The sequence below is a fragment of the Ambystoma mexicanum genome, chromosome 4q (genome assembly GCF_040938575.1).
Source record: "Ambystoma mexicanum isolate Mex_15411 chromosome 4q, UKY_AmexF1_1, whole genome shotgun sequence".
In the NCBI taxonomy this organism is placed as follows: domain Eukaryota; kingdom Metazoa; phylum Chordata; class Amphibia; order Caudata; family Ambystomatidae; genus Ambystoma; species Ambystoma mexicanum.
The window spans coordinates 258076955-258104626 of NC_090928.1; the positions used below are offsets into that span (position 1 = coordinate 258076955).

The 27672-nt window shown below is 44.8% G+C and overlaps 1 protein-coding gene across 1 annotated transcript in view; it reads left to right on the forward strand.

Annotated features, from left to right (window-relative positions):
• Positions 1-440: 440 nt before the first annotated feature.
• SCCPDH (saccharopine dehydrogenase (putative)) overlaps positions 441-27672 on the forward strand; it is a 496773-nt gene continuing 469541 nt past the window's right edge. The window contains exons 1-2 of the mRNA XM_069607830.1: positions 441-948; positions 21262-21374. Coding sequence (XP_069463931.1) covers positions 735-948; positions 21262-21374 — 327 coding nt within the window. The 5' untranslated portion in view covers positions 441-734. The remainder of the gene's footprint in view (positions 949-21261; positions 21375-27672) is intronic.

The following is a 27672-nucleotide window of genomic DNA, read 5'->3' on the forward strand; positions in this document are numbered from 1 at the left end:
GTAGCTGTTATAGGGCGGCAAAATGAAGAGGTATGCCTTAACTTCAAAAAGAACCATTCCAGAACGCTGAAAATGGTGGTAAAAATGTGTGGAACAGCAAAAAACAAAATGTGTGCAACTCAGTTCCTGCCCACTTCTGCTCACTAGTAACTAGGACTGTCCGTAATGAAGAGCTAGTAAGTAATTGCAGTTTTATCTAAGAGTATTCTTTTTTAACTCCTTTCGTATGTTTTGTCTTTTAAATTATGTGCAAGGTATTTTTGTTTTACTGGTTCTATATATTTTGATTTAAACTCAATATAGGACAATAAAAAAGTCTAACTAAGCGAACAACAATGCAGTCAGGTGCATGTGAAATTGCGATTCGCCACTCCTTATGTCTACAGCATGCCATTGACCGCTGCCTCTGTTCCGTCATTCCGTGTGAGCTCTAATTCTTTAAAAGAACCCTAGATGAACAAGGCGCGTGGCTGCCCCCAACAGGGCTGCCGATGCAAACACCGTGCACGGTCTTGCTTAATGCCTACATCTATCAACTTGAACATCCCTCGCCGCGACTAGCACTAATGGGGACTGTGCTCGCGTCAGTCACGTGGCGCAGGAGGCGTGCGCCACGTTTGTAGGCGTAGTTTGTCAGCTTCCTGTCCGCCGTGAGCTCGCGCATAAGTTCTCTACCATCATCCACTTGACTCTCCCCATTTTTTTGATCGAGTGCCCCCTGCTTGTAAGTTTCCATGGCGACCCTCGGCGGCGGTTCCGACGGGCCTTGTAGGCCCTACCAGGTGACAGTGCTGGGCGCCTCGGGCTTTACCGGACAATTCGTGGTGGAAGAGCTGGCGCGGGTGGCGTCAGGGGATGAGTTCCGTGGCTCATCCCTACAGTGGGCAGTGGCGGGGAGGAATCGCCAACGTCTGGAAAGTGTGCTGCAGCGAGCGGCCGACAATCTGGGTAAGTGGCTGCAGTGCTGCACTGGAGTCAGCAGATATGGGATCAAGGAGTGGGCGGGAGAGGGGTGGGGGTGGTAGACGGTGGGCCGTCACTGGGACATATATGCCAACGTTGACTTGAGGGTCTCCAGACATTGAAATACTGGTCCATTTTAACTTTACATGATTAACCCACGCCTGGCTGGATATTTTGTAGGGTTGAAGCAAACGCGTGATTTTTTTTTTTTTTTTTTTTTTTCTTCTACTTATCAGTCCACATTTAGTATACGTTTGGGATCGGAATCTCTGATTGAGGGCTAGTTCAGTGTTAACATGTTAGTCATGTTTGCATTTTAAAACACTGCACCGGTAGCAGCTAAACTGCCCCACACGAAGACTCTCCATTTAGATATGATAACCCGGTGACATCCACATCTCGCTCTAGCTGTCAAATTTTAAGGAAGCCACCCTGCAAATGTCGATGGTTTTTGTCCGAAACACTGCGTTTTTCTGGTAATATTCATGCACCGGACTGTGGAATATTTTCGCGGCGAGAGGAAAATGTTTACAGTGTAAACTTTATTTTCCTAAAAAGAGTAATAGTTGATTGTCAGCCTGTAGTTTCATAGAAACCTCACAGGCAGGACAGTTTCTAGCCAACTTGGTGCACAGGGCGAAACGCTAGAATGCGCCCTTCTGACTGGCACACACCACTCCCAAACTACACCTCTGTGTCCCGCGACAAAACCCTTCTCAATATGAATAAATCACTGGTAAACAAATGAAGCTGGTTTTCATTACGTTGTAGTTAAAGTACTTTACAGAATAAATCTAAACACAGCTGTTGCTGTCTACGCAGATAGTTCTTCTGTCACCTGCTCTTAGGGAAGGCCCTGCCTGAATGTAGTTTCAAACTGTGGTGTAACCAGCCTGTCGGAGTCTGAGGGCCCACTGACCACTGCTCTATGTCACAGGTGTTCTGTTCGAACCACCTCACTTGTATTTAGCAAGGGGTAACACTAGATTAACCATATTAATTATTCTGTGATAGGTTATCATTCCAAGGTGGATAGTCTGGTACACTGCTATACGTAGTATAGGCTCCACAGTGCCTCAGGCACGACCTCCTCGTAGTTGTGAAGGCCTGAGGGGCTATTTCTGAAAATAAGAGCAGGCCCATCTCGCTGAGCTGGCATTAGCATCTCTTATTAATGTTGGCCTGCAGCTATTAAAAATCATTTTGTGGCTGTGTAGAAAGGGTGTTTGGCCTAGTGGAAGTACAATTTGAGGGAACGTGACTGCTTTATGTGTTTAAGTGTGGGGACAGTATGGCACACTCGTTAGAGCTATATTCACAAACCATTCCAGTGTGCTATTTTATGGACATGGGCAACATCACCCAAAGAGTCCTATGTGCTGGTACATAGAGGAGCAGCACATAGACGCCTTAACGAACAGGGTGGTGACTTGGGCATTGCACAAATCATTGATGCACACATCACTGCGTTGATTTTCACAGACTACTATCTGCACAGTGATAAAATGGACCCTGGTCTTCCTAATCTAGGTGCAAAGACACATTGCAGAGCCATCTGGCAGTAGTTGGCGTGTTAAGAAAATGAAAAGCTTTTTGATGCAGAGGGGATGCATTTAGTCCGTGTCCCAAGGCAGCCACTAGAAGACTTAGATATGAGATGACTTGGCATTTATAACTTGCTTGTACACAAGCGTTTCTAGGCGCAACAAGACAAGGAGGGGGAAACGGAGAGAGGACAAAACGATCTTACCTGGCCCTGTGTCATTCAGATCGCGCAAGTGCCGGGAAAAGGGCAAGAAAATGGCAGTTAACCTTCTCAGGCACACGCCATATGTAACTAAAAAGTAACGCACAAAAAAAGTTTTGATGTGTGAAATAAAAGTTCATGGAAATAAAGAACATAGGGCCTCATCATGAGTTGGGCCTTAGCCCTTGAATGCGGCAGTAACTTTATTACGGCTGCATTTAAGGGTTGGCCCAATCATGAGTCTGGCGGTAAGTGTGAGTTTTACCTCCAGCTTTTTGCTGGAGGTAAAAATGTCCCTTTACTGCCTGTTTTTGGTGTTATTACCACCAGCGCAATTGTCGGCGACGCTAATAGCGCCCATCAACTCTTGATCTGGACCGACTAGCAGTAATGCTATTTGCGCTGGTGGTTTCCCAGCGGTTTTACCGCCAGGATACTGCCAGACTCCTGATGAGGCCCATAGTGTTAAATATTTTCTGTGTGGCATATTAATTCTAGTGGAATAATGCATAGATTTGGTCAGCTAACTGAGGCTTTGTGCTGGCCTTCAGAATAAAAAGGCCCCATGTTCAGTTCTTATTCCTGTGGTGTAAAAGAAATAGCTTGCTAAATGATCCATCACTTATAAATTGCCCCCACTTTAAAGGCTCTATAAACACAAAGAGCACAAGCTGGCCACTGGGGGCGGTGTGGGAAAGGTGCAGAGGGTGTTTATATCCAGAGCATCTCAGAGGTTGCTTTCGCAATATGCATTCCTTTTTTTTTTGTTGAAACAACGGAATGCTTAATGTTTTACCAGCGGCGAACTCAGAGGAAGCTGTCTGGGTCGTACCCTTCCTGCCCACCCTTCCCTGAGCACCTTAAGCTCTGCTTCGAGGCGGTCGGAAATGGGGCTGCTACCAGGCTTTGGTCTTGAACATCAGGGACATTTCTCTGTAAACCAGTCAGAAAGGCTCCATAAACAGTACGTGGATGCATGCCATATAACGTGCAAATCGGATAAGTGAATTCAAGCCTCTCCTCTTCAGTGAGCCGCTCAAGATGCGGGCATCGAAAAGGAAAAAGCGCATGCCTTTCTGCGCTGCTTGGCGAAGCCCCAACAACGGGTTTCCCACACTTCCAAATGAACATTTCAATGATAATTGGGGAAGTGCAATTCATTGACCACTGCATGACGTTTGTGCCTCAGTTTGTGCACCATTGTTAACATGGTGCAGAAATCAGGGTGCATATGCGTGTTTTAATTGAACAAAGGTTCCCAAGGTGTGACAGTAAAAAAAAGACAAGTACGAATCAGACTTCATGTTCTTTAAAAGTATCTTTTTCAATAACCTTAAGAGGCAATGGGCCTTATTACAAGTCTGTCGGTCCGTAAATAAGGGTGCCGGTAGCAACTTACTGGCACCCTTTCCGGAACACCAGACTATGCGAATGCCTGGTGCTCTAACCTCCGGGAGCACCGGCCCCTGCAGGCATGGTTTTAACGGATGCGCCGGCACCGCTAGCAACAGTTAGCAGCAGTACCGCTGCTTCCTTGTCTCCATTCCCTTGGAGTCCTATGGGACTCCACAGGAATGGGGAATTACAGTTCCCGCTGCGTGACAAGCCCGAGCCGCCGGGACTTGTAATATTCCGGTTGCACTGGGATATCTTGCAGCAGAAATGTTAGGAGTTCGGCTGGAAACCTGCTGGTGAAACTGGCAGGTTACCACCGGCCTCGTAGTGAGGTCCATTAGAATGTGGCCAAGCAGAGATCCTTTGTTCAAGTGCGTGAACTCCTAAGATTCAAGTGATGTGGCTCAAAGGAATACCGGATTGTCAAAGACTAACAATGCACAAGCACTTTCCTGACTGTACTAATGATCTTCAAGGCAGAATCTATGCCAAACTAAGATTCCCCATGTGTTGCCACCAGCCCAGATGCTTGTTCAATCCCACAGACATGGAAATCAGAGACTCGTACTGCTGAGGTGCAGAAAGTCAGCGTTGTGAGAAGATGGAAATTCAACGGCCTGAGGTGAAGCGATGCCCAGAGAACCAGAATACAGAGGACACCATGTGACCCTGTGATAGTTAGGAGTTCCCTCGCAGATACCCAGTATTTATCATGACTTTGGCCAATACTGCCTGTAGGTGTGCATTCCTTTGCAACTGGGAGAAAAACGCTTTTCCTGTCTTGTACAAAACTGAGCCCCTATGAACGTTAGGTTTTGGGATGGAATTAACAGACTTCTGCTATTTCACCAGGAAATCCCACTGTTGTAAATCCTGGCAACACCCTCTGAAGGCAAGTCTGTGCCATTACCCTTTGGGATGCCTTGTCCAGCTAATTATCTAGGCAGAGAAATATATGGATCCCTTTTAGATGGAGATGAGCTGCTAGGGGTGACTCTTGCTACACAAAGTTCCTGGGTAAAGTTTTTAATCCAAAGGATAGGAACTGAAGCTGCTAAATGCCCCTCTCCTCTCCCTCACTGCAGATCTGAGATGCATCCACTGGCAGCTATAGTGGTACAAGCCATTCTCCTTTTGCCACCAGAGGAACAATCTTCTGCAAGGTTTCCATTTTGAGCCTTTCAGCATTCACAAACATTTTTAAGGCTTTGAGGGACAAAATCAACCTGAATTTGCCAGAGGATCTCAGGACTAGGGGAACTATGGAATGGACCCCCTAACACTGTTTCTCCAGGGGAACTTGCACAAAGGCTTTTTACTCTTGAGTTCCAGGATGACTGTGTTCATGGCTGATTTCTTGATCTTGCTTTTTGGCATAGGAGTCATGATCGTGCTTGACTGTACTGAAGGGGCTAGGAACTCTATCTTGGAAAGCAGCCGTATAGTCTGACTTGGCCAGGCCGCTGCATAGTACTTCTCCCACGTTTTGAAAACGTTCTGGAGTCTTCCACCCACAGGCCTGCTGATGTTGTCGGGACGTATGTTTTTTTTTTTTTTTTTTTTTTTTTTTTTTTTTTTAGCAGCAGATTTCAACCTTCCCTGTCTGGCCCGATGGGTGCTGTGGGCCCTCCTGGTCTCACCTCTTGCTCACTGGGTATGGCTCTTGGATCCTAAAGATTTATGCCTGATGTGACGGAGGCATCCCTTTTCCTTAGCTAGCCAGCATGCTTATTACCCCAAAAGACCATACAGGCTTGTCTTACAAATAGTCCCCAAACAGTTTATTCCCTCAAACGGAATTTTCAGGGCTGTAGCCTTTGGTGACCTCCCCATATGCCAAGCTCTTAGATGTATGTCTTCTTGATGAAATTCCTGGACACATAGCCATGGCCGTACCCCTGACGTGATCGTAGGCCAAGTCACATAGGCGTTACACCTATTTCTCAATGTCCCAAAAAATAGGGGCACAATACAGATTTTCCACACATTCGTTACAGAAAGTCATTATTCTGTTAAAGACTCGGAGGGGAAAGATTATGCTCTGAACTTCTCTTTACTTCTCGAGCTGCAAAGTAAAACCAAATAATTATGAAAAACAGTATAATATAAAAAAACTACAATTCCCAAAACTTTGCAGTCAATTTGTAGTCGGTTTTTCATTAGCTCATAAAACCATGTGAACTTCCCAGTCCAATCAGCTCTCACTTTCCTCTATAAACACTGCCTAAACCACAGTCCTTCCTCTTTCTGCAGCTCATCGAAACTTAATAATTTGCACCCCAACCGGTAGACGACTTCTTAATCTCTACTTCGATCCCTCTTCACGGCGTTGTCTTCTGGTCTGCTCCTGCCAAAATAATATATATTCCATAACATATCTCCTCTTGAATGGGTAGGCAATTGCATATTAACAACATTACATTAACATTTACAAAATATATTACTCTTCAGACAATATTTACATCACATATCATCTATTATAGCGATTGAATTGGGTGGAATAATCTTTCGCCTCCGAGTCTTTAATAGAATCATGACTTTCTGTAACAAATGTGTGGAAAATCAGTATTCTATGTTAAGACTCAGAGGCTCAGATTATGCTCGTTAAAAGCTTACTTACCACCAACAACGCTATCTGATTCACTGGTCTAAAATAAAAATTCTTAAACGTTTCTTCATTAGACCAGTCTGCCGCCTTCAAAATATCTTCCAGGCAGGCCCCTGACATAAAAGCTGACGACGCCATAGCATCTCTCGTCGAATTTGCCCCAAACTCTCCTACGTTTATGCCTGCCTCTGCCATGCACCATCTCACCCACCTAGCCAATGTGGACGAAGCTAGCTCTTTTTTTAAAAGGTTTCGTGATAGCTATCAGCAATTGAAATTCCCACATGGGCCTCAGTTTATCTGCCCTAGTCTCATATGCTTTCAAACATCTGACTGGACATAACTTGGGCTTTCCCGGGAATGCCATGTACTCTACAGTCTTAATATTTGTCTTTGTCCTTTTCTGAATATAAAATATAACCCCTGTAGATGAGAAAGATTTCCTATTCGTCTCTAATGTTTTCACATCTGACGCTCTTTTGCAGGAAATTAAACATAACAAAGTAGTTCATTTAGCCCACAGAGCTTTCCTAGAGAGATTCTCGTAGTCCGGCCAGTCTTCAAGCATCCTCAGGACCACAGTCACGTCCCAAAGATGCGAATATCTAGGGGCCGGTGGTCTCATGCACTTGACGCCTTTCAATAATCTGCATATTAAAGGGTGTTCCCCTGCTGGTCTCCCCTCAATATGCTCATGACCTGCCGATATTGCACATCTGTAGTTGTTATGGTTCTGTAAGCTTTAGCCTAAGCTGCTTGCGCTGCCAGAAAATTCACAATGTGAATTACATCAGTTCGTATGGGATTAATTTCTCTCTCCATACACCAATTATTCTGTCTTCTCCATGCCACTCTGTAGGCCTTCCCTGTCGCTGTGGCCCATGACTCTCTGATAAATTCGCGAGCCGTCCCCGAAAGGCCTGGCTTGGCCCAGGCTTTTCTGAAATCGCCCATGCTATCAGGTTCAAGTTCCCCAATTGTACCAATGGGTGATTTTTCTCCTGTAGGACTTAACACTGTCTTCTCTGTGTGGCAATAGAATTGGAAAGTTGTGCGACATCTCCAGCAGGTCTGAGAACCATGCCTGACCCCTCCAATCGGGTGTCACTAAAATTACTGTTGCTCCTTGTCTCCTGACCTTCGCCACCATGCGTGCTATCATGGCGAACAGAGGGAAAGCGTATTCCTTCGCTGGTCCCCATACCTGGAGAAATGCATCTGTCGCTGTCGCTTCTGGATCTGGTCTCCAACTGAAAAATCTGGAGATCTTCCTGTTCAACCTCAAAGCGAACAAGTCCGTCCAACACGGACCCCTCCGATACATGATCTCTTGAAATACAGAGTTGTCCAGCTCCCAATGCTGGAATCCCTCATGTATCTCGAATTCCAGTCTGCCACTTGGTTGAGTTCTCCTGGAAAATGTTCTGCCTTCACACTGACTCTCCTCTGAAGACATATTTGCCAAAACTCCTTGACTATCTCTGTCAACATCCTGGATCTCGTCCCGCCTGGTCGATTTATATATCTGACTGCCAGACACGTTGTCCATCTTTATTAGAATGGTGCATTTCGCTCCTTCCTGTGTCTAACACCGGACTGCGAAGGATCCCGCCAGAAGTTCGAGGCAATTTATGTGTAATCCCAATTCCTCGCTTGACCATCTCCCTCCGGTCGATTGGTCGCCGCATCTGGCCCCCCATCCCCATCGACTGGCATCTGATTCTATTACCAGGTCCGGGGATGAGCCAAATATCGCCCTGCCGTTCCACGCTTCCTTGTGGCAGAACCACGATTCTAGCTCTGTTCTCGCTTCTTCAGATATAGGTACTCTCTGTTAGTAAGATAGACCTCTCCTTAGATGATCTATCTTCAACCTCTGTAATGCAGAGGTCCTGGAAAGATTGCTTGTATCGACGATGACAGACCACCTACCAGTCTCGCTATCTCTCTCAAAGAAATTGCTTGTCTTGTCGTCATATTCTTTATTTCCTTCTTTATGGAATTCACCTTCTCTAAGGGTAACCTGAGTACCCTGTACTGTCTCTAGGATGAAACCCAGAAATTCCATCTCCTGTGCTGGTTCTAACTCTGACTTCTCCCGGTTTATCAGAAACCCAAGCTGTTGAAGTAAGTCTGTTGTTTTCAAAACCTGTTCTACAAGAATTTCTTTGTCCTGGCACATCAGACGAATGTCGTCCAGGTAAACAATCATCCTGATTCCTTGTTCCCTGAGATGACTTACTACTGGTTTCAATAGTTAGGTGAAGCACCAAGGGGCCGATGCCAGACCAAACGGAAGACACTTGAACTCCCATTTCTCTCCCTTTCTGAGGAACTGAAGTAGTTTCCTCTGATTCTGCTGAATTGGGATTGTAAAATGTGCGTCTGAGTTCTATTCTTGCTAACCAATCCCCTCTTTGAAGTATATCCCTTAACAGATGAATCCCTTCCATCTTGAAATGTCTGTAAATTAGAAAATAATTCAGACCCTTGAGATTTATTACTGGCCTTACCTTGTGTTTGCCTTTTACCAGAAACAGATTGCTTATGAAAGCTCCCTGATCTTTTGAGACTGGGCCGATTGCCTTTTTTTATTTTGAGTAGCTCTACCTCCTCTGTCTAGTAGATCCTCGTCTAGCTTGCTGAATCTTATCTGCTTTGGCATGGCTATTTGAGACGGTTCTTGCCAAAATTCTAACTGGAAACCCTGAAACGTCTGTCTCACGCATGCGTCTGCGGATAACTCCTCCCACTTTTATTTGAGACGGTTCTTCCCAAAATTCTAACTGGAAACCCTGAAACGTCTGTCTCACGCATGCGTCTGCGGATAACTCCTCCCACTTTTATTTGAGACGGTTCTTCCCAAAATTCTAACTGGAAACCCTGAAACGTCTGTCTCACGCATGCGTCTGCGGATAACTCCTCCCACTTTTCTATATGCAACCTTACTCTTCCTCCAACTGGTGGAATGTGAGTTTCTCTTATTTTCGCCAGCGCTTTTGTTTCTCTCACCTGTGTTATTCTGGTGGTGGTATTTACCGCTGCCTCTCCAGCCTCTACCCCTGCCTCTTCCCCTGGACTGGAAGAATGGGTTCGCTCTCGGGTCCTCTTGTTCTTTCCAATGCTATTGTGGTATCTTTGTATTATTGTTGTGACTGCCTGAGTGAATGCAGGACCTTTTAGAATGGTGAAGCGGAGCTGAGAGTGTTGGAGGCCTGGGGGTTCCACAGAGTGTTGGTTAGGACTTGGAGTATGGCTCGGAACCAGGACAGATGCTTGTTACCTTCTCTCCTACCTTTCATGAACTATGGCTATGTAACTAAGCAAGAATAAAGCATCCTTCTGTTGGTACTTACTTGAGTCAGCCTGGTTCCTGCTCCATGTCATTCCTGGCTCAGATACAACAGGTATCTATCATTTTAGGACCTGTTATATTGATAATGGCTGGAAGAGCGGCCCTTTCCTCTTCCAGCCTTGTCAAAAAACTTCCTTCTGAAGATTTTCTTAAGGGATGATTGCGCTTTATCCATGGAAGCATATGTGTTGGCGAAATTTGCCATGTCCTTTTATAAACAGGTCGCCAAACAATGTACCCTTAGCTGCTGCTGTTTGTTCCGAAGAAACAGTTCTCCCAGCCTCGAATCCATCTTCATCAGGATGGATCTTCTCCTTTCCGTCGCCAACGCTGTGTTGGCATTCCCCATCAATCATAGGGTCCTTTGTGCCCATCCCGCAATGATTTCCAGGTCGATGGACTCTTTCTTCGGCTAACTCCCATATCCGGGTGACGGGGCCCAGCATGTCTAAAAGTTTGTCCTGACAATCTCTCCAGGACCTGTCGATCCCTTTTTTCACGTCCCTACCATATCTCCCCGGGAACGTAATTCTCTCGTCGATTTCTGGGGTCGATTTCTGGGGTATCAGCCACCCCGTCCGGCACTCTAGGCCTGGGGCATTCCTCTCTTAGCTTGTTTCTGGCTTGTTTGCTGAGGGGTGTCCTCAGCCTTTTCTTAATGTATTCGGTAATCTTCTCAGGGGGTTCCCTCTCATTCGACCTCGGATGCACCCGCTCATCCGGGTCAAGTTCCTCTTCTTCCCTCCTGCCTTTTTTGTTCTTGGGCTCACGCCCGTCACTTTCCAAGGAGGTCTGATTTTCTGACTCACTATATCCGCCAGATTTTGAACTGCCCCTGCAGTATTCCTCAGATGAATCATCTGAAATGTATTTACGTCTCTCGCGAGACCTCGCCTTTCTCTTGTTCGCTCTGGTGCGTGGTGAACCCGGGGAGGTGGGGGGTCTGGGAGCTACAATCCCTGCGGGTCTTTTTCTTTCTTCCCCCCTCTGTCCCTGGGTGCTTTGTTCAGCTCCGTGATGCTCTGAGACAAAGCCGCCAGGTCCTGCATAATACCCCTTTCTTCTCTATGGGGTCTGCCGGCACTATTCATCCTCTGAATAGCTTGACTCATGTGCATCCCACTAACATGAGATCCTTCAGTTCTCAGAATAATCACTCATTCTGAGAGCCTGCTGTGTAAGTAATGCAGTTTGTCTGGGTTGCCCCCGTCAATTTTGTTTGTAGCTAGGCGAGTCTCCTGTATGTATTACAGTGTGCCTTGGGACTGAGCCCATCTTATAAAGAGACTTATTAATATATATACCCTTAAAAAGGGAATAACCTCCTGAATAGGCAGCTAATGAGGGGTCTGATCTTATTTTTTTCACTGGAACTGAGCCCTTGACTTACTGCTGTTGCAGCAATGGCTAATAAGCCTGCAGTGCTGCCCTGTGTCCGCCAGGTGGCGCTTGCCGTTTGTATTCAGCGCTGCACCTTGTATCCTTTACTGGTGCTGATGCGCTGGTGCGATCGATAAGCTCACTCGTATATTCTCTTGGAATTCTACAGACTTGTGTGCTCGTATCCCAACAACACTCTTTCTGGCACTACGGACGTTCGCAATGGCGCCGGGAACCCAAAGTCCTGTCGCGCCGTTACAAACTTCCGTATTACAGTGCCTCTTAACGATCTCCCTGAACGCCGGAATACACTCCCGTCACGTTCTAAACCTAAAGCGGATATGTTCCGCCGTGAATTCCTAATGCGCGCGTTCTAATAATAATCTCATCGCACGCGCGCTCCTAAATTATAATTTAGAACATTCATAACATCACATTGAATCGTAAATAAGCAAGGTACTTGTCTCGGCTGCTTGAGCAGCAAAGCAAGAGGAAGGACTGTGGTTTAGGCAGTGTTTATAGAGGAAAGTGACAGCTGATTGGACTGGGAAGTTCACATGGTTTTATGAGTTTATGAAAAACAGACTACAAATTCACTGCAAAGTTTTGGGAATTGTTTTTTATATTCTACTGTTTTTTTCATAATTATTTGGTTTTACTTTGCTGCTCGAGAAGTAAAGAGAAGTTCATAGCATAATCTGAACCTCTCAGTCTTGACATAGAATCTGATCTATCCTGCATAGATTTATGTAATTTCTTAAAGCCGGTAAGAGCTTTTCTTCCTACGTAGGACTGCCATGTCAGCTGAGCTGCGGGCGGTAGTATTTTGGAATCTTTTAAACAAGCCTTGAAAACGTATCTTTTTAATTGATTAGCTCGATTGCTTTCGTTTTGTTCTCATGGCGTTTTCAAAAAAAAAAAATTAAAAAAAAAATTTGCTCATGTCAGGTTTTTTTTCTTTTCTTTTTTTGGTACCGATTATGAGCGCGACCTTGCCTTTTCTTTTTGTATGTGTGTCTGTGTTCCTGTTTTGTGAGCGCCCTGATGCCTCCCGTCTTGCTTTTCGCGCAATATAAAGCGAAGCGCAGAACTATACACACGCTTCTAAAAATGACATTGGTATTAAAATATCTACAGGACTACGTATATAACAGAAGGACATTTCTAACTAAAAATAATATTGTGAATATTCTCAAGCTGTGTGGGAAAGGGTGCTAGCCAGGGTCCCTATCGCGGCCGGAGTTGATGATGGAATATTTCAAGCTTCCTGACACGAGGATGCTTCCAAGGAGATTTGACAGTTGGTGGTTGAGCTAAAGCTGACCTACTTGATGACTGTGGCCCTGTGAATCTCTTGCAGACAGGGCACCCTCTTCTTAACCGCGCCAGAGGCTTAATCCGGCCACAAGAAAACATCTTCGAGGTAGCCTCTTAGACCGCCTGTTCAGTCCCCATACCAGTGCTACAGATCTTTGGGTTTGCACGATCCAAGCCATCTGGCTTGTGAGTCACCACTGTCCTGCAAAAACTTGCAGCAGACTACCTCCTTCAATCCCACAGCAGGGAGTTTGCATAGTGCTACCAATGCTCGTGAGCCCTTTGACATCCAGTGACGCCAACAGCGGAGCTGCCACTCCTCTAAGGAGAGCAAGGTCTCCTGGTGCCTATCGCAGGTGGTCAAGGAAAAATAAGAAATGCTGCATGTATTTCTATTGAATAACAAAAAAATACTTCAGCGATTACTGGCAGCCAAACTGCTGACCCAAACTGAATAGAAGACGGCCTTACAAATTACATTTTGTATCGTTTGATGAACGTGGAGGCCACTGCCCAGGTTGCAGCATGGCAAATGTGAATGTAACCCCTCGCCCTGCATTCTTCTCACGAGGCGACAATTCCCCTGGGTAGAACGAACCTGAATTGATTCTGTAAGCCTGCTGGCCGCTGTGTGATAGCAATTGCCAGCCTAATCTACTGACTTGTAGCGAAAATAGATGGTTTAACTCCTGGTCGAGCCGACCCAAAGGTAACCAACAAGGACCAGCACTCATGAAATCCCACCGTGCGCTGGATGTACACCTAAGGAATGTGGCTCCCCAATCTCCTGTTAGATACAAAAGGAAGATATTACCGTGGGTCAAAATGATGGTGGAATGCACAAACTACTGTGCTAGCCAGGTTTCCAGGAATTACAGGCAACTTACGACTTGCATGGACAATTCTATTCCAATCAAATGCACCTGCGAAAAGGTTTCTAACTGACAACAAAACATGTGTTGACCATACATGTATCACATTGCGTTTTTCCTTCATAGACATTCATATCCTGAAACATACCCTGTTTGTGGTCAAACAGATGTATGTAAGAAAGGTTAACGTAAGTGGGTAAAGAAATACTGGATTGGCCATCCCACACCTAAATTCACTACTTACCTAAGACTTAGGAACCTCATTATACATGCATGGAGCACTGAAAGGAACCATACGCCCTGCACCCTCATGTTATCCAGATCTGCCTAGAACCACCTGTAAAAGGCATAAAGGTACAGAAAAAATTGGAGCGGGACGGTACTTCAGGGCTTATGTTACTGGGATTTGGGGAAGGTCACAGCTTGATGGACGGGGCTACAGGGGCTCCCTATAGGAGAGTGGATAGGTAGTGTTGGGGGTATGAGGAACTTTGGTAAAATAAATGTCTGTCCCATGCCCCATTGCCAGTAGTAAGGGGAAATGGGCAGCCTCAGGCCCGTCATACACTGGCTTGGGATGCACCCGGGTCCCTGCGTCACTCGCCTGACAGTCCGCAGAAAGGCAGTGCCCTTTGAAATAGTATAAAGACCTTTTTAGAGGTCGTTTTAGAGCAAGAAAGCATGAACTGGTGAATGCTGAAACCAGAGCGTTTGGGATTTGCTTAGCTTGTCTTGTGGCCAATATGGATGGTGAATGATTTGTAGGGTGCACCAAAGGTTTAGATCCATTTTCAAGTTTGTCGATTGGATAAACTATTTTTACATTGTGTCTCTGAAACTGCAATGGCTAGGCTCGAAAGCTCAGTCTTTTGTTTTTGACAGTTATTTTTGTTAGTCTTAAAAGGCGTCAGTAGTGGTTTTGTAAGGTTGAAGCTGATTTAGGGCATTGCTTTGCAAACATGTACAGAGTTGACGTATGGATGTAAAACAAAAGTACATTGGATAGAGTTAAATATTAAAGTAAGTTACATCTATTGTAACCTACATTTTGAATATCCGGTTTTCAAAGTCTAACAATGCGTTATTTACAATAAAACCCACTAATTTCCCCTATCTTGTGTGCTCTACTTCCAGTAAGTACACTTTCTGATTTTAACACTTGCGTCGAAGGTTGTGATTGATGTACCCTGTAGCTAGTGCTCCCTCACTTCTATTTTTCCTGAACTCAGCATTTACCCCGTAGCTACCACATGAATGAATTAAGGTATGGAATGTTACCAGGCCCTTACTAGAACATTGTAGACTGAACATCTCTTCTTGTTCCCCAGGATTTGATATTTGTTCCAGAGAACGTTGGGAGCACCAGGTGGGGAATCTGTTTGACACAGGTGAAAGATTAATTAATGATAGGTACCTGTCGTCTCTTCCCATTTCACTGAAACAAGTTTGCTCTGGGAAGACTGACTTTTTTTCCACTGGGCAACACTTTTTTGTGCACAAGTACAATAATCCCGAGGGCTACAGAAGACTTTGAGGCAACTGTTAGGTTTAGAACCCTTCTACAACGCTTTTTTCAGACTGACCCATTAGGGTGCTCTCTGTACCCAAGAATCATCCTTTGCCCATTGTCGGAATACCTCACTTGGTAGTGGGGAACGTGTGGCCAGCTGGTAGGGCCGAACTCCTCTGAATGAAGTGCCACAAGTCAGTAAAGTGGGGACGTAGGGAATGCTTTCCTTGCTAGAGTCCTTGTCCATGTGGGTTGACCCATTACTGCTGTCTCTGGAATCCGATGGGAGGTGGTGCCACATGCTAATTATCAAATGGTTGAGGACGCACTTTTGTCAGTCACCTACTGTATTGAGGTAACTCTTGAGCCTTGCACTGAACTTTTGAGAAGTCAAGTGGTCCCATAAACCCTCTGTTGAATCTGAGCTAATATCAGCCTAGGCAAAGGTTGGTGGTTCTGCCTTCTCATTGTACGTGTGCGCTTGTCTGATGAGCAAAAATAAATAAATTAAGGAAATTCCTTCTACTGTGCAACCCTCCTCCTAGGTCTCGCACATCCCTGGAGGCAGCCTACAAAGCATCAGGAGCAGTGCCACGGCCAGCAGCGGCTTCTCTCTGCATTTCCTTGGCCCAGTCTGCACCTGCCTCCACGGATCCAGGTGCCTTTGGTCTATTTCATTGAACAACCCCTTTAGCTATACAAGTAACATTGGCTCCTTTTATTTCCAGCTCAGGGGCCGCCAATGAGCCAAAAACAAACAGTGGCATTAAAGGACCAGGATATATATTGCCGGGCTCTCTGGCAAAGATGATCAAAAATCAGAGTGTCTCCACTAGGGAGCCTGCCAGCAGAAGCCATTGTTGCCAACTGGCTAGTAGCCTTGTTCCCACAGATTGACATGCATGGGATAACTCTTCCTGGCCCGCAACCCTCTTGTCGCCCCCCCCCCCTCATCACTATTTTACTTTTCTTATAAGTGGAGCACTGCCAGGCCACAGAAACCTCCCATAATGTCACAACATGCGTTTTGACTGCCTTTTACTTCAGCTGATGGGCAGCCACCCGTTAACCTTTATCATCAATGTACTACTTGCTCGCTGGGCTGGACTGGGAACCAAAAGAGGCCCTGCTAATCATTTTCAAAATGGCCCCATATTACACCTTTTCAGCGAGCCCAACCCTTTTCCTCTGAGAAAATTATTTGAAAATACCACACACAAGGCCCAGGGTGCAGATGCCCACCGGGAAATCGCTGCAGTTCCCTGTGGGCCCGTCCGCTCCTGCTTGCTCTTATCAAAAGTATGGCTCAAGGTTACATTGCAGCACTTCCAACTGTCGATGTCTGTTTCAGGAGCAAGCACAAGTAAGCTTCTTTCCGGAAAATCTTTGGGGAAAACCTTAATCCCTCCAATGCAAACCATGCCAATTTCCATCAGAACGGAATGAGTCTAGCAAATCATAATACAGCACACGGTCAACGCAAAACCTGACATCTAGACACATCATGTTACAGAAGCGTGAATAGAGCAAGAATTTTGGGATTTTGTATAGGCACTTGTAGCACGTTGGCTATATATGGCAAGGCATCACATTATATGCCAGGCATCGTCTTGATATCGTACGCCCAGGGAGCAACATAATGTACGAGATATGGACATGATATGCTCTGGTACTTTCATGTGGTAAGTACTTTCATGTGGTAAGTATCGTAGGTATTGCCTTCAGAAGTCCAGATAATCGCACCATTGCAAGGGATACATTAAATTACAAAAATTGATTAGCAGAGTTTGCTGATTAAAACGTTTTTGATTAGCAATTTTGTACTAATATTAGTAATGCCACCGGATGTTATTTGTACCCAAGACATGAAATGAGCAACAATACAGCAGTTTTGCTTACTGCTGAAATAAGACATTTGTGAGAGGAGTCAGTCGGGCCATGCAAATTCTTTAAACTTCAGTTAGACCTGCAGGTTGGGTAACTTAGCTTACCTGTTTAACCTAAGAGAAATGCACTGGAACCATAGCAATGGAGGACAACAAGTGTATAATGCCATTTCTGAGAAATGGTGCGTGTCACTACAAACCCACTTTATGTTTGTTACAATGCTGTCACCCATGCACAGTGAAACTTTTATTTGACATTTACTGCAAACAAAGTAGATGTTAAATAAAGGTTTCAACCATCTCTTGTAAATGCTACCCACCATTCATAAAATCTACTCAATTGAGTGGGCGAAACAACTTTGCGAGCTATAGATGTGCGAGCTATAGATGAGTGTCTGTAAAAGGTTACCTGGATGAATGGACATAAATAAATAGATATGATAAAAAAGGCTCTGAAAACAGTTTGGCCAGCTATCTCCTGCAGGTGGTAATATATAATACAATCATAAAGCAAAGCAAGCTCTAGAGGCTAACTAGAGTGTTTGGTATTGCAGTAGATCTGTAGATCTACAGACTTTATGGAACTATTGATCACTACTTTGCGTAAGCATTAAGTTCACTTTGTGTATTTATTTTGTAAGAGGAAAGAGACTAAGCAGAATGGATTGTGTAACCGGCAGAGAACTGGCCAAACTAGGTGGATTATTGTAGTTTGTGGTCATCTCACTTTCTGGGTACGTGGTATAAAGCAACAGGGTGATAACGTAGAATGTCCAGGAGTATGGGTTTGATCATGGGTTGAGCACCAGTTGCAAGATATACGTAAACTGCAGGTTACAGAACTAGGCTTGCCAACAAAAGCATTTGATAGCATGATAATGAACATTTTCAAATGTTCACTAGTCAACATGATGCATCTTCCCCCAACAAAATGAAATATAGTTGGCACTATGAAATTCAGATACACCAACTTAAACTTTACTGTAAAGCATGGATCGATGCAAGGTTTTACAGTTTCAATACTGTCATTCTGTATTATTTAACAACTTACGTGACTGTCTTTTTCAAAGATATAATGTTGCCACATACTTGTCTTTGCCAGACAGGATATAAAAAGTTTAATAGAAGTATCATCTCGATTACTACTGGTTTGCAATTATTTCAAAACAAAATTCTTACACTCGTACACATGCATGTGGTACTTCAGAGTGGAGGAGAGGATTACTGCTGCACTTTCCCTCCATTAGCACTTGCAGTGAACAGTGACAAGAGGACGAACATCGCATCAACGGCAAGAGGGGAATGCAGGGGGAGGGAGCTCTGGGCAACATAAATAGCTAACTTTGCTACACAAGTGTTCATTTGATTGGCAAAACTACAGAATTGCATAGCAAATTGCTATGCGGCACTGCTTATTTTATGCCTTGCATTGAATGGTAATGCCATTCAACATGTAGGTAGATGGCCACCCAATTTCCACATCCATATCTTTTCTCAAGATTTGCCCATTTGACACAACATATTTAGATACCACCAAGAACAATTAGCGCAGCAGTGCTAGATTCTTTATGCTCCAAACACCTAGCATTGCACAGTAAGGCCAGATATTCCAGGGCCAGCTATCACATCATTGCCCAATTCTTTTATACCCAGTTAGTATAACCTTACTAGATTATTTTATGCTTGTTTAGCATACCAATGCCAGACACCCATTATTCTCAGCATGTCCATATTCAATTATTGCAAGCACAGCAAGAGAAAGTTCCATCAATGACTCCAGATTCCAGGCTTCGTACTAGCCCACTTGACATTGTCATAACAGTACATTATTTTGTTTTACCCGGTTAGCATAGTAAGGCATGAGTCTGTTCTGTCCAATTGGTACGATAAGGCCAGAAGACAGCCCTGTTTCTCCTTAACCCAAATTGATCTGTCTCAATGCAGTAATATTTGCCCATGGCCAGCAAAGTGCCAAGATGCAAAACTGCAAAACTAAAAAAGGAAACCATTCCTGGAGGTTATCGAAAGCATCACATATCCCCCTTTAACATGACTGAACAGGCACAGCACTAAAACTAGCATTCACAATGCCAACCGTTTTGGCTTTTGTGCAGGCATGGGAGACATTTGCCAGGCACTGCCGTAGTGGTAATAATGGACAAATGATGGTAGCAGCTGCAAAATGGCGCGATAAGCTGGGCGTATACTAGCAGTGCATTGCAAATGCCTAGTACTTAAACGGCCCAAACTGTTGCCTTTGCCTATGCTTGTTTTCAACAGGATTAACTCGGCCATGGGCAGTTGGTCGTGGGGGTAATAACACTTACAAACTTTGTAGCCCTCCTCATTTGCACATTCTTCCTACCTGTACTCTAATTAAATAGTTTCGGCTTGTAGGTGGTGCCACCTAATAGCTAAAAATAAAACCTGCCTCATGATGCCCCGTGACCGGTTTATCTTGTTTGGAACTGTGGATTTTGCTGAGATCTGAGGCTGAGCAACGAAGTCGGTAGCAGCTGGATGCGGGCTTGCGGCATTCAAGTTTAAACGCATCTTTTGCATCGCACAATGTCCGAGGTTTCCGAAACAACCATGCATCGAACCCCCAGAGGACCCTAAAACACTTTGATAAGTTCGCTATACTGGAGCACCCCCACAGTGATGTACTAAAGTTCTCCCTCTTAACATAATGTATGCATTTATTTGTATGCTTGTGTAGAAGAAGTCACGCGTATGTGTGCCTCGTGCGAGGAGATGTGAGGGCGCGGCGTCCCTTCATTGCATTATTGTCCATCCTTCCTAACAGTGACTCTCCCACAGCAGTCTAATCACAGGCTGCCATACGTCATTGTTTGCAGATGCTGACACTGCAACTGTCACCTTGCAGCACATCCAGCTGCAAGCCACACCTGCGCTTCCTGCAGCTTCAAATGCAGCAGTCAAGCATCTCTTCTACCCTCGGTTCTAGACGGCAGCAGCCCTTACCCTGGTCGCCAGTTTCTTGCCTCCCCTCTTGGCCCGTTCTCCTGCCCAGAATGCGGTCTATGAAGTAGGAGATGAGTCGGTGCCCGCCCTGCTAGAAGTGCTGTTGGAGCTCCCAGCACTGCGTGCAAGGGTCTGTGGGTGGCAGGGTTGCATCTACATGGTGCCACCGTGCTTAGAGTAGATCAGCACACTGATCTGACAGCGCACACGGGACTGTCACCTGGGGACATGTTTGCCGCACACCTTCCCAGGTTACACCCATTGTCCCTTTCCACTATTTCCCCCAAAAAACATGATTAGCATTTCATTAGGTGCTGCCATCAGGTGGGTGGGTTCTAGGTGCAGCTAAATGGCTCCAAGCCATGGTCAGACTTAGTAAAGAGAGGTCGTCTTACCGAAGTGTTTTCTCCAAACCCAAAAAAAAGCATGCAGTGGAGGGTGGCTACTCTCTCGTGAGGTTATCACGTGTCCGTAGGAAAGCAGACTGCTACTTGGACAGTGGCCATCTTGTGTGTTTTTAATGGAGCCTCTCCTGGGTTTGCAGAGTCTGCCTGGGGTCCTCGTCATTGTTATGACATCAGCATTCTTGATGAGCTGATTGGCTAGGCCCTCAGGGCAAGCAAGGACAGATTATTTGGATCACTAGTTGTGTGAGCATTGCAAACATTTAACTCGGTACAATACTGATGATTGGCACACGTATTGTGAGCAGAGGCATAGCCAGGATTGTTTAACATGCGGGGCTTAACGCTAATATAGTTGGGCCCACTGCAGTGACGTTTACATCTGTAAATACCTGCAGAGCACATTTACAGATTTTGGGTGGGCCTTGCCCCTTCAGGCCCTACCCTGTCTACGGCTCTGATTGAGAGCCCACCCATCATTGGTCAATATGGCAGAGGGCATCTGAAATGAATAAATAGTATTTTGGTACATGCATCCCAAAGCATTTCCAGTTGCACAGGCAAACTCTCTTCTCTCTTACCTGTAGTAATGGTTTTGGCCTTATGGTGGTGCAAGCGCCACCAAATGCGCCAAAACCAATGAGGGTGGGAGTTTGTCTTTTACTACCTAGGACCTACAGTCCATTATGACGTAACTGGGTATATACTTTGCATATTTCAATGTCCTTACTTGCTGCCTAGGTGCTCCTTTTGAAAATTCCAGAAATCATTTGTGCCTAAGTTTTGGAAACATTTTGGTACCAGGGGATGCATGTAAGATTTCATTATTTCCTTTCTAGGTCAGCCCAAGTTGGTGTCCGATGTTGGCGTTATAATCTGCGATGTTGGAGATCCAGCTTCCCTCGCTGAAATGTGCAAACAAACATCCCTTGTTCTCGATTGTGTGGGCCCAGTAAGTATTATGCTGCGTTTGTTCGTCCGAAGCAGATTGTACAATAACTTGATTCACCAGTTTAGCCATGCACAATGGGAGCTTATCTGCTGTCTGAACATGCAGATGGTAATGCGTGTCATTGAAAATTACTGTTTTTAAATATTTCTTATTTAGTATAAAGTATGTGAAATCCCAAGTATAAATGATATTGTTTTGTAAAATCCGAAGTAAAACATTTAAAACTGTGTAACCTCTTGGATGTATAGGATCACATATTGATTTCACCAAAAGGGGAGGGACAAGAGTTTGCAGCTATTGAGTTTGTTAGGCAACAAAGTATAGCAGCCTGTTAGAGCCAGGTCACTCTCCTGCCAATCTTGCTGATGTGAAAAAGAGACGAAACAAATGGCTTCTTTGCCGTGATTAAGTTAGGGTCCTAATTGCATTAGCGGGCCTCAAGGGAACGCTGTGACTTAGAAATGTAACCTTCGAGGGGTCTTCAAAGTAGTGTTATCCAGATGCAGTCCCTCGCATCCGAGTTCCTAACCCTTTCCACAGCAAGATGGGTCTGCATCCCGCTGGTAGTCTTCCACCATATGCAGTACAGTACAACAGCTGTATATCATACTTTTGGAATGAAGGGGATTTTTAATAAAAACCTACCTCCACCTACCAGACAACAAACTGAGTAATACCGAGGTCAAAACTCAAAAATCTGTGCGTTTCTTTATTTAATGAACACACTTCCATGAATGATTCGTTAATGCATGCCCAACTATAAATGTGGGCTCCTTAAATACGAATGGCTCTACAACTCGCTTATGTGTGACAACATGGCCTACACAGAGCTTGCCATTCCAGTCTGTTTGTCAAACCCAGTATGAAACCTCTAGCAGGAGCACACAACAATCCTGCCCTGACCTGAGGCCTTTTTAACTCATGTAGCGCATGGAAGCTGGCTACAGCACTAACAAGTGGACAGCGCTGGAGTGTTTCCTTTCTTTTTTTACCTCCGCCCCCAACCACAGCGAACAAAGCACTTTCGTAGCTATCCAGCATGGCTGGTAGTCCTTCAGCCCAAATCTGTATTGTATGTTGGTGCTCTTCCCTCCCCACCTATGGGCAGGACGTCCATGAGTGTTCACATTAGAAAAACCTCTATCTAGTCTTGGGACATATCAGATCTTTGCCTACCTATAATGAAACTTTCACAGACCCAGTCAGATTCTCCTTACCGGAATACATATGTCCCAGCTGTCAAATTATGATGCAAGTTCACACACTCATTGGTTCTGTAATCCTGTTATTCACAGTCTCCTAGCCAGGGGGAACAAATGCAAGTTTATTTATTTATGCATTTGTAAAGCGCACCAAGCCCTCAGGCACCTACGCGCTTGCACTTAAGAAGGTTACAAGGCTCAGAGAACTGAGCCGCATTGCTTAAGAAGTTGGTAACATTGCAGACTTAGTCAAAGTTTACTGAGGCTCAGGCTTCTGAACAGACATACTTAAGAGATATGTTGCATTACATTGTGTGCTTAGTCGAAATCAGAATATTGGGTTACGTTGGTGTTTACATAATACCATGTTAACATGCAAAAGTTAGTCTGGGGTGATGAGTGAGAGACAGTAGACTAAGTTGGTTTTCCAGTTACATGTTCCCAGAAGGTAGGTTTAAGAGGCGTTTTGGCTTAAGAGCCATGTTTTGAGGTTTCTGTGGGAAAGACCACAGCAAAGGGTCTTGTTTTAGCTCTGGGGGCATGGTGTTCCAATATTTGGCTGTGATAATTGGGAAGCTGGACCCTCCTGCTTTTTTGCGTTTGCATCTCTGGGTGTCTAAGAGACCTGTGTGAGAGGAGCGGGTAGGTCTAATAGATTGGACTTTAGAGATTTGTTTTGTCAGGTATAACTGTGCAGTGTTTGATAGGCATTTGTGTGTTAAGGATAGTATCTTAAATTTGATTCGGTCTTGTACTTGTACAGGTAGCCAGTGGACGTTTCTTATGAATGATGAGATATGGTATTTTTTCAGGATATTTAGTGCAGCTCTGATTGCGTTGTTCTGTACAATCTGGAGTTTGTTAAAGTTTTTTGCTTTGGTTCCAGCAAATGGAGAATTGCAATAGTCCTGCATAAGATTAGAGCACTAGCCAGGGTGATGGAATTGTCTGCAGGAAGTAATGAGTTTGGCAGTATAGTCTGATGCTGAGGTGATGGCGTTCACTTGTCTGGTTAGAGAGTGACGTGTCTAGGTACACACCTAGAGTGTTTACTTCTTTGGCAACAATGTCATTGCCGTCAATGTCAAATGATTTGTATGCTCATAAGTACTTTTTTCAGTTTTAATCATCTTTATTAGGATTATTTGATATTGAGATTTGATTTTGAGAAATTTGTAACACGCTCAAAACGGACCTAACTGTCTAATGGTGCAGATGGTATTTCTTGCTTTAAGTAGATAGCACAGATTGTATTCATAAGCATATTCTAAAGAGGAATGGAACTCTAGTCACAATCCCATGATCAGATATTAGTTTAACAGAAAAGTTTTTAGGGCTTTCCGGAAATTAAGCAAAGAGTCTGAATTCTGCATTTCCCTGGGAAGGCTTATCTATAGTCTGGGACCGTACACCGAAAATCTTCTAATCCCCTCTAGACACATGTAGATGAGGGGATAACCAACAGTGCTTGGTCACTTGGAACGCAGACTTCTGGATGGTTGATCGCGCCTAAACATGTCCTTAAGATAGTCTGGTGCCATATTATTCAGACATTTGAAAATCAGACACGCTATTTTGAACTTTATGCGGTCCTCAACTGATAACCAGTGGAGCTGACGACGGAAGGAAGACTCATGAGCAGTTTTCTTTAACCCGTAAATCAACCTGACAGCTGCATTCTGCGCTCTTTGCAGTCTGCTGATTAGTTTTTTTGGAATGCCCACCAATTGACTATTGCAGTAGTCCAGGTGGGCATTTGTAAGCGCTCCCACTACCTGTGCGTAGTCTTCCTGTGGAATATAGGGAAGTGTTTGCCGTAGGAGCCATATGGAGTAGAAAATAGCTTTCACTTTGGCTCCAGCCTGGCTTTCTTACTTATAATAAGTAATGCACAATAGATACTATTGGCGAAGCAGATAGTAGACAATGGTAATTGTAAAATTAAAACAGTGAAAATGTAACTCGGTAAAATGATCACCTTAATGCCAAAATAAGTGAAGTAATATAACGGATCGGTGAGAAAAAGCATCAATAGTCACATCCGCCAAACAAAATGTAAATTTATGAGTAACTGACTAACAAGAAAGACGAACGAGGGAACAAACGAGATGAAGGGGAAAGGGGGGGGAACGGAAAACAAGATAATATATTATCATTGATTCATAACATGTGCAAGATTTGATATTCTAACACACATGATCGGAAAAATCATCAGACACAACGAAATATAAAGAAAAGATAAAAAGTTTAGGAACCATGAGTTGACATGCTAAAGTGATCTAAATAATGAATGACGAGCCCATTTAGCATTGTACTTGGGTAGAGCATCGAGGTATATAGCCATACAATGTTCCTTTCTTTGCACATGCCAGATGTTGTTCCACCAACTCTTACTGGCTAAATTGTTCAAGGATTTCCAATTGATAGTAATGAGTTTAAGAGCAAGGGCAATAAACGAATCATATAATTTGGCAGACACACATGAGTTTAATATCTGACAGCCAAACTACCAAGCAACACATTCTTAAATGTTGGAGGAATATTAATAGTAAAAACAAACCCAAGAGATCTCCAAAACTTAAGTACAAATGAACAACCAAAAAACATATGTTGGTAGGAAGCAGAGGCACTACAGCACAACCAACAATTGCTATCAGCACTTGCTTTAGGTTTGGCTAATTTCAGGGGAGTCATGAAGGCTCTGTGAATGAAAAAATGCAGATGCTGTGTAATTTTGGCGGAAACAGAGATGCCGCCGTTCCTAGAATAAAGAAGAGACCAGGTATGTACGCTTAGGACATTTCCAAAATCCAGTTTGCATTTTGAACGCACTAGCCAACAAGAGTCCACAAACACATTGTAAAATTTGGATGCTTTAGTATTGGAAACCATGGTTAAAAGCAGGAGCCTGGAGGCATGAGGCGTAAGGATTTCGATAGCGAAAACTTCATCTAAACACGCATATTGATATTTTATTTCTATTGCGCTTGTACACAAGTGTTTCAGAGTGCGACAAGGCAAGGGAGGGGAACACGGGAGAACAAAACAGCGATCTTACTAGGCCCAGTGACATTGAGAACGCGCAAGTGCATGGGAGAGGGGGAGGGGAAAAGTGCATGGAAGGGGGGGAGAAGTGGAAAGTGCGAAGTAGAGGAGAAATAGATAAATAACTATAAATAAATAATAAAGGCAACAAACCGTGGTAGTGCAACCAGCAATTTTCAAGTGATAGGTTTAAGGCAGCAGACGGGGTAGGTCTGATAAGTGCAGGAAGAAAAAGGGGGGGGCTGTATGGGTACAGCTACAGACCCCAGTGCAAGGGGTGGCCCGGATGCAGTGCGGGAGGTTGGCAGGGTGAGCAGGTACCTGGGCCCGGAGGACAGAGGGTGGCCAGGTGCACGGTGCCAAGGGAGAACAGATCAGCAGGGGAGAGGTGGAGCTAAGGCAGAAGAAAAGAGGAGGGTCTTGCGGTGCTTCCGGAACAAGAGATGGTTCTAAGTTTTAGAGTGGCAGGGAGGCTGTTCCAGAGGGAGGCCCCAGCCGAAGACCGAGATCTACCCCCAGCGTGTTTCTTTGAAAAACGACTGACCCTGAGGGAGTTGGAGGTAGAGGAGTGAAGAGCTCGAGAGGGGAGGTATTTGCGGAGGGATAGCTGAAGGTATTTGGACCCAGGCCCCAGAAAGCGTTGTGGACAAGGCAAGGGGTTTTGAATTTAATCCTTGCATCCAATGGGAGCCAATGGAGAGATTTCAGAGCTGGAGAGATACGATCCCAGGGCTTTAGGCCAAGGACAAAGTCTTGCAGTCCTGTTCTGGATTAGTTGTAGAGGGCGGAGTGTAGAGGCAGGTAGATTTAGAAAAAAGGCTGTTAAAATAGTCCAAGCTAGAGAGAACCAGAGCTTGGGATACCATGAGCTTCTGGGGATAGGAGAGGAAAGGCAGAGTACCTCTGAGGAGGTGCAGTAGGACATTTGACTTTTTAGAGACCTCAGAGATGAGGGCGGAGAAGGAAAGGGTGGAGTCAAAGATGACCCCGAGGTTCTTAGCCTTGCAGGTGGGGGTGGGAGGAGGGCCAAGAGAGGCCAGCCAGTGAGTGAGCGGAAAGGACGGTGAAGGTGTGCCGATAAGGAATATCACCGTCTTGCTGGCATTCAGACAAAGTTCATTGGCGGCACACCAATCTTGAATGGCTGTTAGGCAATCAGAGATGAGAGAGGGAGAGGAGGTGGCAGAGGGTAGCCTGAAAATGAGTTTGAGTGTCGTCAGCGTAGCACTGGAAATTTGAGCAGAAAGTGGCAATGCAGTGGGCAAGAGTTGCCAGGTATTGGGTGAGAGGTTAGACCCTTGGGAACACCACAGGTAGAGAGGAATATGGATGAAAGGAAGGACCCAAGTTGGACCTGGGAGGGTTGATCAGAGAGGAAAGAGGTCAGCCAGGCCAGAGCCTGATCAGTGATGCGGGATAGTATGGTTGACCGTGTCGAAGGAAGAAGTGTTGAAGGCAGAAGAGAGATCGAGGAGGATGAGGACAGAGGGAATGTTAGTCAAGGTTGGAGAGCAGATCTTCACAGATGTTCAGGAGAGCAGTTTCCATGCTTCTGGCAGCTCTGAAGCCAGACTGGTGGTCATGGAGACAGCCAACCGAATTGGAATGAAGGTTAAGCTGAGAGATGGCCAACTTTTCCATAGACAAGATAGTTATAGAAGTTGAAATCCGAATTAGGGATAGAGAATGCATCTCTAAGCTGTTGGGTTGGAACGAATTTGCTGGATGAATCTGATGCCTTATTTAACCAGGATTTGCGACACATAGTTCTATCATTAATGGCGATGGATTTATTATGCCATAAAAATGGTGAGAGATCCTTGGACAGGGTTTTACAGTGGGTGGAAAAGAAACAATTTTAGGGCAGAAATAGAAGCCTTGATTGGATCTGAGATTATTGTTGAGAAGTGGCTGAAAATATAGAAGTCAGCAATATTATATGGGTGTACCATTTGCTTTTCCAGCACACACCAGGAAGGGGTATCAGAAAATGTGGGTAGGGCAAACCAACTACGAGATTGTTTAAGAAGGAACACAGAATCGTAGAGCTT